The sequence below is a fragment of the Leptopilina boulardi genome, unplaced genomic scaffold (assembly GCF_019393585.1).
Source record: "Leptopilina boulardi isolate dan_hultmark-lab unplaced genomic scaffold, ZJU_Lbou_2.1 LbouV2_43, whole genome shotgun sequence".
Classification (NCBI taxonomy): Eukaryota; Metazoa; Arthropoda; class Insecta; order Hymenoptera; family Figitidae; genus Leptopilina; species Leptopilina boulardi.
The window spans coordinates 31,610-51,738 of record NW_026137987.1 but is presented as its reverse complement, the minus strand read 5'-3'; the positions used below and the strand labels follow the sequence as shown (position 1 = coordinate 51,738).

At 26.9% G+C, this 20,129-nt stretch overlaps 1 protein-coding gene across 4 annotated transcripts in view; it reads left to right on the top strand.

The window, feature by feature from the left end:
* The window catches only part of LOC127289503 (cell adhesion molecule Dscam2-like), a 159,919-nt gene that overhangs the window by 123,241 nt on the left and 16,549 nt on the right, over window positions 1-20,129 (top strand). For 3 of the 4 annotated variants that reach the window (XM_051317470.1, XM_051317467.1, XM_051317471.1), the window contains exon 27: window positions 4,926-6,100. The exons of the other annotated variant lie outside the window; for it this stretch is intronic. In XM_051317470.1, coding sequence (XP_051173427.1) covers window positions 4,926-5,181 — 256 coding nt within the window. In that variant the 3' untranslated portion in view covers window positions 5,182-6,100. Of the gene's footprint in view, window positions 1-4,925; window positions 6,101-20,129 lie in introns of those variants that run through there. 4 annotated transcript variants of the gene reach the window in all.

The following is a 20,129-nucleotide window of genomic DNA, read 5'->3' as shown; positions in this document are numbered from 1 at the left end:
ATAAAATCCTATATAGGATTTCATGTAAGAATTCATCACATAGGAATTTATGTGGGATGTCATGTGTGGATTTCATTGTTTTAATTGTCCATGTAAGATACCAAGTCGGAAATTATATAGGAAATTATATGGGAAATTCGAATAAAAATGTATATCATCATAGTTCCACTCTTACGCCGCCAGATGGTGCTAATTTTTTTTCTCACAATTGAGATCAGTCTTGAATACTATAAAAGCTGAGACTAACTCAGAAGGTGTATTGCAAAGCACAATTTCTTTTATTTTCAGATGAATTACTGAAAATTCCTATATGAAATCCTATATTGTTTCCTTTATATAATTCTATGTGAAATCTTAAATATAAATATTTCAGAATCTACATGAAATCCTATATGATTTCTTATGTTCAAATCAATCATATATATGATCTCACGTGAGAATTTTCAATATGATTTCATGTCTGATTATTTGTAATAATTTTTTATTCAAGAATCGAAAAAAGATTTGATGTATGATTTGATATAGGAAAATATCTGGTGAAGGATTGAGCAATGAATTTTGGTATGTTTTTTAGTGAGAAAACACGAAGGAAATTGACATAAGAAATTGAAGAAAAAAATGTGACCAAAAAAAATTGTAGGATTTCACATAGGAATTTACATAATTTATTACCTAAGAATACGTTTATAAGAATTTACATCGAATCCTACTTCAAATCATGTCTCAATTTCCTATATGATTTTTCATAGGATCCTATATAGTTTCTTACATGACACATAGGATTTTATGTGGATTTTAATATATGAATTTATGTGAGAACCTATATAAGATCCTATATGAGAATTTTCAGTAGGGGGTAGAACCTTTAATAATTTTATTATTAATAATTATAATTTTCTTAATTTTTAATATTGATTTCAAAAATAAAATTTTGTTAACTATAATATAACATTCTCAAGAAAGTGTTACCAACCTAAAACAATCAACAAAAATTTGACATCTGAAATGGCATGTTTTTGAAATCTTCACTGGAATGGCAGGTTTCCCTAATATTTTTTAGATTGTCATGTTTCTCAACATTCGCCTGAATTGGCGTGTTTCTGCCCTCAATCGACGAGTTATTTTTTGACCCACTAATTTATAATCATATTATTAATAATTTATGCTTTTTTTTGTTGGTATTTTATGTCTTTTAATAATTTAATTTTATGACTTTTTTATGAATCATTGAAGTGTAAGCATATGATTTACATTTTATGACGAGTGTTAACAATTTTTAAAACTATTTTTGTCACATTTTATTTTTAATTTTGAATTTTAAAACTTTTATGACCTTTTGTTACTCTTTGACTATAGTTTCATTAAGGGCTTATATACCTTTATGCACGTCAAAAAAGAGGAATTTTCAAAAAATTTGTTAGCCGTTGTTTAAAATTTTTTTTAAAACGAAGTTTATTTCATCGAATAGTACATATTTCTATGTACTTGTATAAAAAATTTTATTAAAAAATATTAATAATTGAGGAAACTGTAGACCTTGCACTATTTTTTTTTTGATAGCTGCTTGCGGTGACCGCGATAAGTCAGACAGAGTTTAACTAAAATTAAAAAAACAATGGAAGTTTCGTTAGTATATTATATTACCTCGTGCCTGAACGAAGGATTTTTTTTTCTAGAAATGGCGATGATTTTTCCTCAAAAATCATGATTTTAGGGTTTTAAAATTTGATTTATTGACCAAAAGAAATATTAATTTTTGTTCAAATTTAAATTCCTTCGTTCACGCGCTAGCTATCTTATGTATAAAGATTCCCGGTAATTTTCCCGAATCAAAAAACCCGAAAGTCATATTTCTCCTGAAAATTTCAGCCCGATCAGTTTAGCGGTAAGCATAGTTCTCAAAAATCACCGATTTCGAGATAATAGTTTTTAAAGTTTCAAGCGTAAGTACACAGAAAATTAAAAGGCGTTAAAATAAGCTGCAACGATTATTATTTTAATCCAATTTTGCTTATTTTAATCCATTTTGGTATTAAAATACTCGTTAAAATACTCAGCGACTATTCGCTTATTCGTAGCTGCATACTCTGGGCTGATTAAAATAGCGTCTATTCGCTGGCAATCAGCGACTATTCGCTAAGTAATAAGCGAATTTTCAATGAGTGATTATTCACTTATTCCCAGCTGCATACTCTGCGCTAAGAATAAGCGAATAGTCACTAATTCAAAGCGAATAGTCGCTAATTCAAATTTAGAGAGTAAGCGAAATTGGATTAAAATAATAAGGGTTGCAGCTTATTTTAATGCCTTTTAATTTTCTGTGTATATACTCTTCTTTGAGAAGTAGCGGATTAAAACAGCCATAACTTTGGTTTTAATGCTCCGATTTTGATGAAATTTAAGGAAATTTAGGAATCTCAACTCTCTTAATTTAAATCAGTGAAATTTCACTGATTCAAATTAAGAGAGAAGAGTATGTACTTTTGATATACATATGTGACGCTTCACGGTGAAAGGGACCTAACGCGGCAAATACATAAGGATCATTTCTCCCTGCATGTTCACAGAGAAATGGGCCTATAAAATTTGCCGCGTGTTAGATCCCTTTCACCGTCAAGCGTCACATATGCAATGAAAAAAAAGCGATTTTTTGACCCATAAAAAGGTATATAACCCCTTAACTCTTTTTACAACAGTTTTTGGTATGTTTCAATTCAACTATTAGTATATTTTATTTTCTATATAATTATGACCATGTTATTATTATTTTATGACTTGTCTTATTGGGGAATTTTTATTTGTTCGAATTTTTATTTGCTCCAATTTTCATTTAACATAATAAGCATTTTACAGAATTTTTATTGTGTAGAATTTCATTGCATAGAATTTTCATTTTATTCTTTCAGATGAATTTTCATTTGTTTGAATTATTATTTGATATAATTTCCGTATAACCGATTTTTCATACTATAGAATTTTTACTTAACCGAAAAATCATTTAATAGAATTTCTAATTAATAGAATTTTCATTTGTTCGAAATTGCAAATGACCGAACAAACAAAAATCACGCCGAAATCGATTGTTTGTTCGGCCATTTGCAATTTCGGACAAATGAAAATTCTATCAATTAGAAATTCTATTAATAATTTTTTGCTTAAGTAAAAATTCTGTAGTATGAAAAATCGATTATATGGAAATTATATCAAATAATAATTCGAACAAATGAAAATTCTATGCAATGAAATTCTAGCCAATAAAAATTCTTTAAAATGCCTATTATATGTTAAATGAAAATTCGAATAAATAAAAATTCTGTGAAGTGAATTTTCGGTTATATAAAAATTATGTAATATAGAAAATCGTTTTGATGAAAATTATGCAAAATATTAAATCGAACAAATAAAAATTCGGCTCAAAACTAATTATGACAAATGAAATTCGTTAAAATTTAAATTCTGACTAATGATTTTTAAAACAATTTTACATACCCGTGTGGAAAAAGCCACGATCTTGCCCTCAAGAGTTCGGGGCCCCCGGCGGGGGCCCATGAGGGCTGATCCATATGGCGAATCCATGAGGGGCACCGTAGGGGCCCCGCATGGATCGCCCTCATGATCGATTAGCAAAATTTTCTAAGTCCAAAAATCAAATATTTTTTTATCACCAAAAAATTAATGTTTATAATGATTCAGAACCACGAAAAACGCGTTTTTAATAAAAATATATTTACACTTTTTTGAAAATAACACTCACACTTATGGCAAAATAGATGAGGGCCACCGTAGGGGCCCGCATGGATCGCCCTCATGATCGATTAGCAAAATTTTCTAAGTCCAAAAATCAAATATTTTTTTATCAACAAAAAATGAATGTTTCCAATGATTTAAAACAACGAAAAACGCGTTTTTAATAAAAATATATTTACACTTTTTTGAAAATTCGCCTGAGATGATTCATGATAATAATCATAAAGCATATAATTAATTATATTTTATAAATTGCATTTGATTGGAAAATATAATTTAATATCTTAACTTTAACTAAATGATGTTAAGCACTTTTCTTTGTTAGGTATTTTTCAAGTTTAAATAGCATCAAGAAGTTAGCATTCGTTTTGAAGTAGCGTACGTAGCGTAGTTGGTAAAGCGTTAGACTCATAGTCCGTAGGTCGTAGGTTCGATTCCCCCCATGCGTTAGATTTATTTATTTCTCAGGTTTGCGTTTAATCATTAATTCTATGTATGAATTAATTGAAAAATGAAAATATCCGTTAATAGTATGCATAAATTAAATATTTTTTAATTTTTTAATTAATTAATTTATTATTACTTTTAATTATATCCGACAGTTAATTAATTAGAACGTTAATTAATAAATTGAATTTGAGTAAGAATTTAATTTAAAATTGAATAATTATTAAATAAATATGTTATTTATTCATAACTTAAGCTTATTTATTATTAATTAACTTTTATTATTAATATTATTGATTAAAAAACATTATGGCAAACTTGAGGGCAAGATGAGGGCAAACGTGAGGGCCCATAAGGGCGCCCGTAGGGGCACCCTCATGGATCGCCCATGCGGGCGCCCTCATCGATGAGCATGTCGTTTCCATGAGGGGCCCCTATGGATCATCCATATGCGGCCCTCATGGCATGAGGGCGATCCATAAGGGCCCCCGCTGGGGGCCCACATCACTTTTCCACACGGGTACTTTATATATTTTACAATTTCTGTAAATATTTTTGATTTATTTTTTTCTGAAATTTAAATCTTTCTATGATCTATTTATTTTTTGAACCCATTTTATTATCATTTTTTGACATGAATGACTTATGTCATGACAAGTGGTTATAATTATGGAATTGTATAAAAATTTTGTTGATTTAAATGAAAATGAATTGTGTGCTATCTGGTAAAGATGGCATGTTCCCAGCAGGAGTTCACTACGCACACTACTGCCTCCAATATCCGTTGCAGAAACCACTTTCGGTGGAAATCAATCAAATCAGGGTGTTCATCCACCAGGAAGTGACCGGGTCGATCGACCGGAACTCAGCGAGGCCGAGTGCGATATTGATTCTTTAAAAAAATTAAAATTAGGTCTCAGAAGTTCTCTATGGTCGAGACCGGGAACTCAAAATAATCCCTCTTCTGATTATTCAATCGCCGTTTAAAAACAAAAAGAAAGAAATTTTTTTCCAATAAATCTACGTCGTCCTAAACATTAACCCCATGCCTTCGTCGTGTCTCATACTCTTAATAATAATAATAATTAAACAAAACAAATGAAAAACTATATATCGTTGCTAAATTGCAACTTTGTAAATATTTGTCGTCAGCAGATTTTTCATCAACTCTTATTAATAAATTCATTTTATTATTTTTTTTTTTTAAAGCAAACATTGCAGAGCAATTTTTTGTTTTAACTGTAAAATAATTTTCTTTTATCATATTCAATCAAAATGAATGCAAAACTAATATTTTAATGACACTATTTAATATTTATATATTAAATAAATGTTACAATGAATATTAATTAAATATTAAATATTTATAAGTATTAATTAAATATTAAATTTTTATAAATATTAATTAAATAATAAATTATGAAATTCTTATTTTAATATTAATTATAATATCCTCAACTTAATCTTAATACATATATTTAATATTTCATTAATACCAAATGAAGACAAGATTTTTTTTTTATAAACAATGTGACAATAATTGCTGTACAGATAACATTGAAGAATCTACTGATGACTCTCGTAATTTTTAATTGTATCGATAAATAATAGTTTTCCCCCTAAAAAAAGAAAACGAAAGAATTCTATTAAACGAATTTTAAGCATTTTTTATCCCAAAGATCTTCCATAAAAAGCACTTGGCTGCCAAATAGGTACAAATATTATTGCACATTGAATATTTAAATTTAAGTTTTCAAAAATTTACATTTAACTAAATTTAAAAAAAAAATAGGATTAAAAGTAAAAAATTTAAGTAAAAAAATTTCCAAATATTCAAATATCGATGAGTTAGGAGAAAAAAATTTCAAAATACAAATTTAAAGGCAAACAATTTTTAAAAAAGTCAAATTTTATTAAATATTTTAAATTAGAATGAAAATACAAATACCAAAATACCATAAAAATTAAGTGCCAAAAAAATATGCGATTCAAATAAATTTTTTATATTATATCAAAAAAAAATAAAAATAAGAAAAATTGATCGTCCTGAAAAGTCAATATTAATTAATTTTATATAAGTGAGTTTTTCTAAACAATTTTTTAATAATTAAAAACAGTTTTTTATATAAGAACAAGATGAAAAAAAATCAACAAAAATTCATGTTTCATTTCAAAAAAAAAATTGCTATTATATTTTTTATAACTATTTTCGAAAAAAAATTCAATTGTTAAATATATGGCACTTTTATTAAAATTTTCCAAATATTATTTAAAAAATTTCTTATGAAAGAAATTTGTACTGAATCAAATAATGATAGTATTAAAATTTTTGAATCATTGATACTCATTTATTGATGAAATATTTCACAAAAAAAAAAAAAAAACAGTAAAAAAATGTATCATAATCTTATAATGAGAAAATGAAATATTTCAATTCTCATTTTAATGGAGGCTTAATTAAACCCAAAGTAATTAAAAATTAAACTTAAAGTTAACATATCGCTCGCTCAATACAAAAATATATATCGAAAATTAATCTCATTTTTATTAAATTTAAAATTCACAGAATTTTAATTACATTTTATTTTTATTTAATATTTTTACTCCAAATATAATTATAATTAAAATTTAGATTTAATATTAGAATTTATAATATTGATTTATTACAATTTTTATAGAGATACGAATTTTTTTTAAAATTTTTTTTCAAACCAAATATAATTTATTTGAATTAATATAAAAATATATATTTTTAGAACACTAAGTTTATTTGTTTCAAATAAATATTTTGTTTCGTTTAAATAAAAATTGTCACAAATAATATTTTTATTTCAATCAAATAATACTTTTATTTGAATCAGAAATTTATTTTGTTCTGAGACAAATATATTTTTCTCTGTATGAAATGAACAAGATTTTTAAATTTATATCAACAATTTTATTTTAGTGTTAATTAACAATTATTTCTTATTGTTTTTAATTATTTAATTTACAGTGAATTAAAAATCACCATTTCGCCGACAATTTTCATCAATTTTAAATAATATCAATTTCTACTTAGATGTAATTTGTAAATAAACTAAAACAAATTTTTTTTATATAGTGAGCGAGTATAGCTTTTTAAAAGTATCAATAATATTATAATATTACTGTTAATAAATTTTGTGCGGAATATTCGTATAAATATTCATGTGAAAAAGTGAAATGGAACATAATTTTTTTATACACAGCTTTGTTAATAATAAATTTAAAAAATTATTATTAATTGAAATTAATAAATTATTATTAATTAATTACTTATTTATTAGACGATAGTTAATTTTTACCAAAAAAAAAAAAACCAAAACTTGTATTTTCTAGTTTATCTCTTTCATGTGAATATAAAAGTTATTATTTTTAATTTTTATGTGAAAAACAAAACTGCAAAATAAAAAAGAGACACGACGAAGTTTGTGAATTAGTTGTATGAATGTGAAAAAAATAATGCGCAAATGAAAGAAAGTACGATAAGCACGACGAATTTTTGTGCTAAACGACAATTTGCTCAGACCGTTGCGAATCGTTCCGTATATTTAAAATTATTATTATTATTATTATTATTATTATTATTATTATTATTATTATTATTATTATTATTATTATTATTATTATTATTATTATTATTATTCTTAAGAAATAATTTTTTTTTGTGTCACAAAAACAAAATAATTATTTTCATTTATGAGAATATTATTATGATGGCTCTTTCTCGTGAAAATAATGTGATAAAAATATTTCCAAACAAAAAAAATAAGAAATTTTTCAAAGAGTGAAAAAAACATCTGAAAATAATTTTTGAAAAGTATTAAAAAATGTTAGAAGAATTTAAACAGTTTTAGAAGAATTCAAAAAAAATTAAAAATAAAAACATAAAAAAATGATTAATTTTTAAAAAAAAATTTCTTCTTAATTTACTGCTTTTGTCCGTATGTTTAAATAAATAAAATAAAAAAAACATTAAATCCTAGATAGTACAACATAGCTGGCTCATACGTTGAAGTATAATTGGGGTAGAAAAGTACCCCAAAATTGTTTTGTTGCTGGAATGTTCATATTTAACGCAAAAAAATTTTTATTATAAGTCATTTTCTTCGTTTTTTTGATAAAGAAGAATATAGCATTTTTTGTTTTTTGATACAATCAAAAATGTGATCAAAAAATTACAAATACCAAAAAAAACAAAACACAAAATTTGCAAAAAATGTCATTTTTTATAAAAAAAATAGTGTATCATTAATTCCTGTTGATTTGTTTTGTTTAAAATGTGCAAAATAACAACAATAATTTGCAACAATATCATTAAAAAAATATTTTTTTTCAATAAAAATCCGAAAATACAAATTTTTGGTTAAAAAAAAAATAGTTTTGAGTAACTTTTCAAAAGAAGAGTATTTTTATTGGTAGGGGAATAATGTCAGGGTTGGACACTTGGCTTTTTTTAAATAAGAGCACTAGCGCCACCTGTGTGCGTACGTGACGAATTTTCTAGTAGTGTAACCTAACTTTTTGTAGCATTATATTTTTGGAGAATCAAAAGTAGCGTCTCCTGTGACTTCGGTGCAATCAAAGAGACAAAAAAAGTTTTGTTTGACTTGTGAATAAACCTAAAAAATGTGTAAAAAAGACAGAATTTGGCAAGGTAAGCTTATTGAATGTATTGTGGGGTATATAATTTAAGAAGAAAAATGTGAAAAATCGAATCGCGACACATGTCTGGTTATGGTTAGCACAATTCGAAAATGATGCTTCTAGTTAGGGTTGGACACTTTATACAATTAGGGTTGGACACCCATATTAATTATGAATTTGACACAATTTATAAATAAATATACAAATAAATTTTATTTTATTGATATTTCAGTGCAAAATTGTGCCAAAGATATTAGAAAAATAATACTTAAATTGTATAAATTTTGTTCATCATTTCATTGAGTTATTTGGAACAATAAAGCGTTATTTTTTGTAATTTGAGTTCATTCCTTTTTTAAACCCATGAAGCTTTACAATTTGTAAACAATAAGTAAAGATAAACATGAAAAAATAAGAATAAAAAACATTACAAATGTTATTTTACGTTTTTACCAATAAAGGCGCATTCATACCTCTCGGCTGCCTGCCTGCCTGCTGCAGTTGCCATGGTAACATAATGGGAGTGAGTGAAACAGACGAAAAATTTAAATTTTCTGCTTCACTCACTCTTATCATGTTACCATGGTAACTACAGCAGGCAGGCAGGCAGCCGATAGGTCTGAATGCGCCTTAATGCGTTTCGATTTTCAAAAAGTGTCCAACCCTGACTAGATTTTTTTTTTTTTAATGTTTATAACTTTTTTAATTTTGGACCAATCAATTTACGGTCCACAGCAAAAGTGTTCCTCTTTTGTAGATCTTTCCACCGATATACCACAATTGACTGAATTTATCTAAACAAAATATTTATAAACAAAAAACCAAAACTGTGTCCAACCCTGACACTATTCCCCTATATATTCAAAAACAGAACCAGGGCCGTAGTTTGAATTTTCTCTTGGGTACTTTTGTACTCCACTTGTACCGTCTAGGATTAAAAAAATAAAAATTCAAAAAATAAATTACAAATTTTGAAAAATTTATTTATTTTTTTTGATGCCATTTTTATCAGATTTTTTTACAATCGAGAAACTATGTGTGTAAATATTATAAACTGCCAAAAAAAAAGAATGTAAACTACTTTTATCGAAAACGACAATGATGAGTCCAACCAGCTTCTATATTATATAAATATATTAATGAATTAGTTAATTAGCAACAATACATTTTAATATATGAATTAATGTAGAATTTTTGAATGCGGCTAGCTCGATAGCCAGATAAGAGATTTTTTCCGAGACCAAAGACTTATATTCGTATTCAACAGAGTACACGCAACTTTCCTGATAAGGATAGAATTTCAATTTGAGACAAAAAATGCACTTTGTATGATGATTAAAAATGAACGTCAAAGATGAGAGCGAGCGAGCGAGAGAGAGAGAAAGAGAGATACGAGATTTCCAAATGGAGATGGGCATTAGAAATCGAAGTGAGAATTAAAGTAAGATTTAAAAAAAAAAAGAAATAAATAAAAGAAGGATCTTTAACGTTGGGCTCTGTTGCATTGAAAAGTTTATATACGTACCGTATAAACGTTGATTATTTAGATCCGTTATTATCATGTAAAACTTCTATTTCCAAAATGAGAGACTAATTGACATGAGATTCCGCTGTAAATTTCTACCAATTGCACTCGTCGTTTAATTTTTATTAACAATACAATGCTTTTCATATAATAATTTTTATTTCTATAAAAATAGTAAGTATTTAATTTCTGAAAATTTCAATGGTAAAAATCAGAAGTGATTCTATTTTTTTCTTCATTTTCTTCTACTTTTCAATTTAAAAAATATTTACTATTTGAATCTCCCGCCAATAATTTTTTTTTATTTCTATGATGTTGGCACCTTTTGACACGCAAAAAATGTTATTTTTTTTTTAAATATTGTTTTCAGTTAGTTCTATTTTTACACTAACAATAACTATATTTGCAAAAAAAAACCTAATTTCATATAAAATTAAGCATCAAAGGTTCTAATTTATTTACAATAAAGTAAAAAATAATATATTTTTTTTACATTCTAATAATAAAAACAAATTTTCAGTTTTGACATTTGAATTTACCGCCAATATTTTTAATTATTTTCAAAATGTTGGTACCCCTGGCATATCTGTCTGTTATTCCCCTAAATTTCAATTTCACCAATACTAAATTATAATCAAAAGAACTATATTATAATTGAAAAAAACATAAAGAAAATAACGTCTAAAATTTGCAAATAACATTTTCTCTCTTAAAAAAATGTTCCTTTTAGCAAAAAAAAAAAAAAAAGTTTAAAAAAAATAAACAAAATAAATAAATAAACGACGAAATTGCAATGGACTGCAATACTCGTAGATAAATATATATAAATATATTAATTGTATATAAAATGAAAAGCACGTGAATCAAACTTGAATTAATTTAAATCCTATTCGTGCGTCGACTGTTTTCCAAATGGGTTTTTGACCCGCTACAATTTTTGTACATTATTTTTTATTATTGAAATAACATATTATGTAAGTCTCCGACCGAATATGCACAGCCAATCTTTTTTCTACTACGATACTTATGAACAATGAATAAGAGTTATATATTTAAATAGTAATAATAAATATTATTATTATTATTATTATTATCTTATTCTTGATGAACAATAATAAGTCACACTCGAGTGCAAATCAAACGAAAAAAATAATTAACTATTATTAATAATATTATTATATTGTTGTGTCAATATCATTGCGAACATTATTATGTACAAAAAAAAAGAAAAAAAAAAAAAAATGTTAACGTAAATATGGAGTGCTCGTTTTGAAAATGTAATAAATCACTTCATAAAAGCAGCGTGCCTCTAGAAAAAAAAATTCCCCTTTTAAAAAATTTAAAATTTTATTGATCTAGATTTTTTAAAATGTAGTAAATTATGTATATATATTTTATTTATATAATGTTCTTGACACATTATAATGAAAAGGAAAATCCACTTTGAAAGTAATTTTACGATTTTCAATTTAAGCTGGCGTCAAAACTTTATAGAATGAAATTTTGGTTAATTTTTGTTTTGAGGTTAGAGTTATTGAAAAATTTCAAGCATAATTTTAAAATAGTTTAAAATTATTCATTGCAAGCTCAGAGAAAAAAGTGACCTCCTTTTCAGCTAATTTATTTGATTTTTATTATGTTTTTAAACAGTCAAAAATAATTTCTTTTTTATTAAAGAGGATAATATTAAAAATTATTATTACCTGTATAGGGATTGGTTAAGAAAGAGCGCGTTTATTTAAAATGTTTTTTTTCAGAAGAATTTAAAGAAAGCGCCCTCTACTTTTTACTGTTTTTCATAAACATAACCTTAAAATTTTTTCCTCATACTTCAAAATATTCCCTTTTTGAGAGAATTAAGAAAAAGTCGTAACTTACAATATTTCCTCTCAAAATGAAATTATTTTTTTTTCTGTATGTATTAATGGAAAATTACAATATTTGTAAATAATTTTAAGAACTGATATTTAAATTTCCAATTTCAACTTTTTTTTTTAATTCATTGAATTGGAATATTATAAATGAATCGTGAGTTGAATTAAAAATAATAAAAATCATGCTGCTGAATTGTTGAAGTTATGGAAAAAATTGTACGTTTGTGTGAGTGTGTGTGTGCTATAAATGAAATCGAGGACCCAAAATTCAATTTAAGATGACCAATCGATTAAAAAATACACACTATCTAGTCTCGAGAATTGCCTCGTTGTGAGAGAAGAATGTGAGTTATTCTTAACTGTAATAAAGCAATATGAACATTTTGGAAACATTGTGTTGAATATATATATAGAAAACGATTCAATAAATTGACATCGTATAAAAGCTCTCTAAAATAAAGTCTGTAATTTTTTTTTAAATTCAAATTTACATAACCTCATTATCACAATTATTATATATATTTTGGTAATTACATTTCACAGAACAGTTGGGTAAGACTCCGTCAGAAATATCACGATTTGCAAGGGGTCTTTCAATTTCTCTGAAACTGAAGGAAGTAATAGTCTTAGGTGAGATAGTTTAAACCCCCAAAGGATTTAAAAAAAATTTTCAAAATTGTGCCCGCTACGCGATTTTGAAAATCACTACATCATTTTTTTAAAAACTCTATATTTCCGAAACTATCAAACGGATTTTGATAAAAATTACAGACAATACCCAAGAATCACGTAATATATTCTCAATATCAAGGTAATATTACACGTGAGATTCGTAATATAACGCTGTAATATTACAGTAATCTTACAGTGATCTTAAAATGTCCGCCTCAAGGTAATATTACCGGGAATATTACTGTAATATTAACGGTAATATTACAGTAATATTACAGACTGATTTGAGTTATATTCATAAAGCATAAAAAACGTAAATATATTATAAGTCAATTTGGCTTCTTGGTAAAACTCTGGACTCGTGTGCTTTGAGTTCGGGGTTCGTTTCCCTGGATGGGTAGATTTTTTTCGTAAAGAAATGTTCCCATAATATTACTGTAATATTCTCTTGTAATATTACCTTAATATTACGGTATAATATTACTGTAATATTACCTTAATATTAGCGCGTAATATTACAGTAACATTACCGGTAATATTACCTTGAGGCGGACATTTTAAGATCACTGTAAGATTACTGTAATATTACAACGTTATATTACGAATCTTACATATAATATTACCTTGATATTGAGGTTATATTACGTGCTTCTAGGGTATAGCTAAATATATGTAGTTTAATTTAATATTCTATAAAATATTTGTTTTTTTTTTAATTTTGACCCAAAAAAAATCAAAAATTTTTTTTTAATTATTTTAACTCGAACGGTACCGATTTTTGAGTTTCTTGTAATAAGAAGTAAAATATTCCTTATAATGTCACCTTTATTTTCAGACCAAGAAAACTATAGAGACTTCAATAGTTTTCTTGGTCTTAAAATAAAGGTGAAATTATAAAGAATATTTTACTTCTTATTACAAGAAACTCAAAAATCGGTCCCGTTCGAGTAAAAACGATTCAAAAAAAATTTTTAATTTTTTTTTTTTGGTCAAAATTAAAAAACAATTTTTCAACTATATAACACTTCGAAAAGGTATGTTTTAAACAATAACATGAATGAATCCAAAAACCCCTTGTAAATCGTGATATTTCTGACGGAGTCTTATTCAGTTTCACAAATTTTTACTTCCATGAAGTTGGCGTCGACACTCAACGACGAAAATTGTTTTTCATAGGACCAAAAATATGTCAAATTATTTTTTTAAAAAGATTTTTGGTCCAAATAATGACTTGAGAAATACTTTTCAGTTTGGTTCCACAATAAGTAAAATCGTACCGTCCTGAAGACGATTTTCAAGACATAACTTTTGTCAACAATAGAAAAAGCAGGATTGTTCCACAATAGGCAAAATCGTATCGTCATGAAGACGATTTTCATGCCAAAACGATGCGCGCGCATGCTTTTTCTATTGTCGACAATCGTTTTGTTTTGAAAATTGTCTTGAGTACGATACTACCCACACAGCACCCAAAATTCCCTGAAACTTGACAGAGTCTCACACGACGAGGTTAGGAAACTTCAGTAGCAACGTTCATACAAATTTGTGTCGATGTTTAAATGTCCACATGAAAAGAATATTTACACGAAACTTTGAGTAAATATTCACGTACAATGTTCAGTTAATGTTGTAAATATTTATGTGTAATATTTCTTAAAAGTTTCGTGTGAATATTCTTTTCATGTGGACATTTAAACATCGACACAAATTTGTATGAACGTTGCTACTGAAGTTTCCTAACCTCGCCGTGTGAAGTTCTGTCAAGTTTCAGGAAATTTTGGGTGCTGTGTAGATATTTTGTCTATTGTGGAACCAACCTTAAGGTATTATGTGGATTCACAACCTTTTTCAAAAATGATTTGATATTTTTGGTTTCGTGAAAAATAATTTTCGACACCAGCTTCAGGGAGGTAAATTTTTACGTTTTAGTCTAGTAAGTAAGTATACTTCTATACTATAACAAACAATTTAAATTTTCAGCCATTGCTTTATTAATTAACCCTTACGTGCCTAAGCTGGATCCCTCGAAGCCAGACAATTTGTTTATTCATCTACTTCTATTTAAGAAATTTTTTTTTCAAAATCATTATCAAATTGGATAAGCTGTTGATATAACGTACATTTAAAAAAAGAAAGAGAATTATTTTTATGTAAAATTCTTTCTAATACATTACTTTATAGTTCTTAAGTGCGTAGTTGTCTGAGCTGGGTACTTCAACATATTCGCTTCAAAATCGTTATTCGGGTGTTTTCAGGGTTTCTGATTACAAAACCGGTGTCCGTTTTTCAAAATTCAAAATGGCGGATCCAATATGGCCGACGACTTTTGAAAAAACTTAACGTATTCATCTGAAAACAGTTACTCAGGGGTTTCTGAGTACTGTACAAGCAAATTTGCCCTGTCGAAATATTGAATATCCTACTATTAAATCTTGTTTTTTATGGAATTTAAGCACCTGGGTCCCTCGGGCCCAGCTCAGGCACGCGCGTCAAGAAATGAACTCAGGCACGTGAGTGTTAAATTCAATTAATTAGTAATTAATAATAGTTAAAAATAATTAATTAATTAATTTGATTTTCGTCAGTTGAAAATTTGTTGCGCACGCATGCAAGCAATTAACATTACTGAACTCTATAGTTCAATTTGGGTGGGGGAAAATTCAAAATGGACGTATGCCAATGCATAAACAAACATTAGAAATGTATGGGACGAAATTGAATTTTTTTAATATCTCGCTTAAATGATATTTTGGAACTTAAGAATATTAGTATTTCAGTTTATATTTTTAATGGCCTATTTAATACAATAATAAAAATAATGAAAATAATAAAATCGTTTTTTTATTATTGTATTAAATAGGTCATAAAAAATAGAAACTAAAATCCTAATATACTTAGGTTCTAAAATTTCATTTAAGCGAAATATTTAAAATATTCGATTTCGTCCCATACATTGCTAATGTTTGTTTATGCACTAGCTTATGTAGAAAAGTCGTTTCCATGTGCTTCAAATTGAAACACGGTCGCCATATTGTTATATACTCCTGCTATCTTGTGATTCGCAAGTTAAGGTGCTTTTATACCTCAAATTTCGATCAGATGAACATTATTTCTGGACCGTGAAAATGCGTGAAAAGTCATTTTCACGGCGGGTATTTTTGAATTGTTTTAAACAAAAAAAGTTTTTTTAAGAAATATAATATTAAATAATTGTTTTAATATGTAAGAACACTTTAAAATAGTGATAGAAAGATGATTTGATTGAAAAATTTAGCAAATTTTGCTTTAAAACGTTTCCTGCTACAAGAAAGTATAAAATGACGATGTTTGTGAAATGGTTTGTACAGTGCTTCTTCCTTGTGAGTGTCTGTCAGAGTTTTGTTTATGTTATGTCGTTTCTTTTTAACTTGTAATAAATAATGAGTGCTGAAAATAAATCGGTAAGTTGAAATGTTTATCAAATAAATTTAAATTCTACTAATTGTTTCGAATAACTGAAAGAAACATGTACACATGTACACTGTACAAACCATTTCACAAACATCGTCATTTTATACTTTCTTGTAGCAGGAAACGTTTTAAAGCAAAATTTGCTAAATTTTTCAATCAAATCATCTTTCTATCACTATTTTAAAGTGTTCTTACATATTAAAACAATTATTTAATATTATATTTCTTAAAAAAACTTTTTTTGTTTAAAACAATTCAAAAATACCCGCCGTGAAAATGACTTTTCACGCATTTTCACGGTCCAGAAATAATGTTCATCTGATCGAAATTTGAGGTATAAAAGCACCTTTAGTGTGGTTATACATAGTGATTTCCATCCGTTTGATAAATGATTAGAAGATTTTTCGAAACTTTTAATTAATATTTATATAATTAAAATTAACATTCAAGTAAACATGGTTTTAGTATATGTACATCTTATGGGAACAAATATATGCAAAAAGTGTTTTTATTCAAGAGTGAGTACATATTTTAATATTATTATTGAAATATTCATAACTTTTAGTTTATATTTTGTTTTTTTTTACATTTTACACTGCAATATTCACATAAAACGAAAAAAAATATATAAATTTAAACAATTTATGCATACTTATATATATTTTTTGATATCCTTCATCATATATTTAAAAATTAGAAAATTTTACTTTAATATTTCTATACATTTCTTTAAACTCAGAAACCGCAGTAATAAAAAAAATTTAATTAATAAATTAAAAAAAATTAAATGTTAACTATACTTTATAATTTATATTATTCATTATAATTACACAAGCCTGCAAAAAAAATAAAAATTGACTCAACTGTTCGTAAATGCAACTATTTTAAAAAATACTAGGATTCGCTTGGAATTTGTCACTAGGGGGTTTTCGGGGTCGCGGATTACGGATATGTCAGATTTTCAAAATTCAAAATGGCGGATCCAATATGTCGGATTAAATCCAGTTTATAAAAGTCTTCCTCCATATTTGATCCACCATTTTGAATTTTGAAAATCTGCCATATCCGTAATCCGCGACCCCGAAAACCCCCAAGTGACAAATTCCAAGCGAATCCTAGTATTTTTTAAAATAGTTGTATTTACGAACAGTTGTGAGTCAATTTTTATGCTTGACAACTTGAAAGAACCTTTTTTGACAGCTAATTTATTTTGTTGTCAATATCGCTATATCGTCGTAAAGTATAGGGTTCAAACTTTAATTTAACTCCTATGACAAGGCTGTAGCACGTCGGATTTACCCGGTAGAAATTTTCAAAAACTGCCAAAAACATGATTTTTGAAACTGTTACCCCCACTTTTCTCAAAATCCTGACGTGATGGAAGGTTTTTTATTGCCAGATTCGGATTCAAAGCACCAAAAACTACGGGAAATGACTTCCCGATCTCTGACAACGGAAATATTTTTTTGCAGGCTTGTGTTATTAATTAATTAATTAGAAAAATTAAATTAATACATTTAATTATTTCCTTAAAATTAATTATGTAACTTATTATTTACTTGATTTAAGTAAGTTCAACCCATTAACATAACCTAAAACTAAAAAGTAATTTTTAACAGAACTAAAAATATATTTAAAATTTATTGCATCCAAATTCGACAGATCCAATTGTACAATTTTAGAAAAAAATTATTTTGAGTTAAAATTTGTTGTTAAATAATAATTAATAAATATTTTGTATTTTTTTCTTAAAAGTAGTTAGTGAACAATTCTAATTTTTAACCAATTTTTATAAACAATGGCTCATTTTTCTCTTTGAAAGATTCTCTTCAATTCTGATTTTGTGTTTTTGTTAAATAATGGTTTGTTTAAAAAATATAAAAAATAAAAATTTTATTTGTTTATTATGTTTTGAACAAAATATTTTTAATAACGGTCAGGTCAGGTTTTCGTGATATTCTAACCTAAAAGTGCAGAAAAGATGTTTTTTGGACATATTTGAGGTCGTGTAATATTAAGTTATAATTTTTTTTTTCAAAAAGGTCGTTACAACATCTGAAAGTATTATTTTTACTCTTTAAAATGCATTTTGAAATACAAATATTGGATTTAGAGGGTAAGAATAGGGGAGACCGAGGAGGAAAGTAACAAAGCTTATAACTTTTAAACACGAAGTAGTATAAGGAGACGTAACGCGATAGTAGATTGTGGTGAAAGTGAGCCCCAAAATCGTGTCCTAGAGTTTACGCATTTTTCTAATAATGCGATGAGGACGCCGCGCGTGGAGAAATAGAGAATTAAAATTTATCACGTGCTCGCATGTGCTGACAAATTGTCTTGAACCGGTGTTTCGCGCTTGCACTTTGTGCTTTGTTAATGTTATCAGTGAAATGTCATGTTTTATAAAAGGATGTGGATCAAAAATAACTACAAAAGAAGAAAAAAATGGAGAAAATCGAAGTTTTTTTTCGGCTCGAACAGTATTTAATTTTTATTATTTATTATTGTTTTATTATTGTTAATATTATATCATTAGAGTTTTAATTATTTCCGAAGTGTTTTTTATTTTTTAATGCTTTCCTATTATAGAATGAAAGTTTGTTAACTTGGTCGAGTGTTATATAAAAAACGTTAATCTTTAACATTTATTTGATTATTTTAATTCGTCAACAGCTTTTAATAATGATCAAAACACTTTTGCTGTCAACTACAGTTCTTTACGCGATAGCAGACGACATATTTTGATTCCGATTTATCTCAGTAGAGGCGCTACAAGAGCATTATTCGAAAACCTTAGTAACTCTAGGACACGCATTTGGGGTTGCTTTGAATGCATGGCGTTACGTCTCCTTATACTACTTCGTGCTTTTAAACAAATTATCGGATAGACATGGTTCAAACATATTTTTAGTCGGCACTGTTCCCCTTCCTCCTCCATAGTGTGTCCGAGCCTGACAGGAAAGGTTAGGTCTGATTCCGGTGTGACGTGCAGAAAAAACGTCAAAAGTAAGTTTTCGTTCAAATTTTCAAAGTCTCGTATTTCTTTAATTTTATTGTTTTTCAAAATGTGCCTTTCGTTATTTTGTAGCCTTATTATCTGTCTTTAAGTTGTGCTTAAACAAACAATTTAACATTTGTGTAGTTTTAACTTTTTTGTTGACATACAAGAAAAAAGCGACCGAGGAGGAAAGTAACACGCTACTTTTTTCCTGTTGTCGATATTGTCCATGTTTTAACTAATGATTGAAGCAAATCGTATTTAATTTTACGAATAACAGAGATTTATTTAAGAAAAACCTGTGATCTAGGTAAGCATAAAATATCTTTAAGAAAAAAAATGAGCTAAATTCATAAAATGTTCGAAATATGTGCTAAATATGTCCCAAATATGTGCCAAATAAGTATAAAGTGTACTTAAACTTTTATGTGTTCCTAATAAAAATATTTCTAATTAATAATAGTCATTAGTCTAAAGAATTTTACATAATTTTATACTGTTACTTTCCTCCTAGGAGCTTGTTACTTTCCTCCTCGGGGGTGAGGAGGAAAGTAACAGATGAAGAGCTTGCGTAAAAGTTATACTGTGAACTGTCAATTTATTATAAATGTTTAATTCAAATTTTATTTAAAAGGTGAATGTCCAAGCTTTCATTTAATATATTGGACAAATTTATCCGACAAATATTTTTAATGCTAGCATAAAAAAACTGATTTTTGTTACTTTCCTCCTCGGTCTCCCCTAGTTC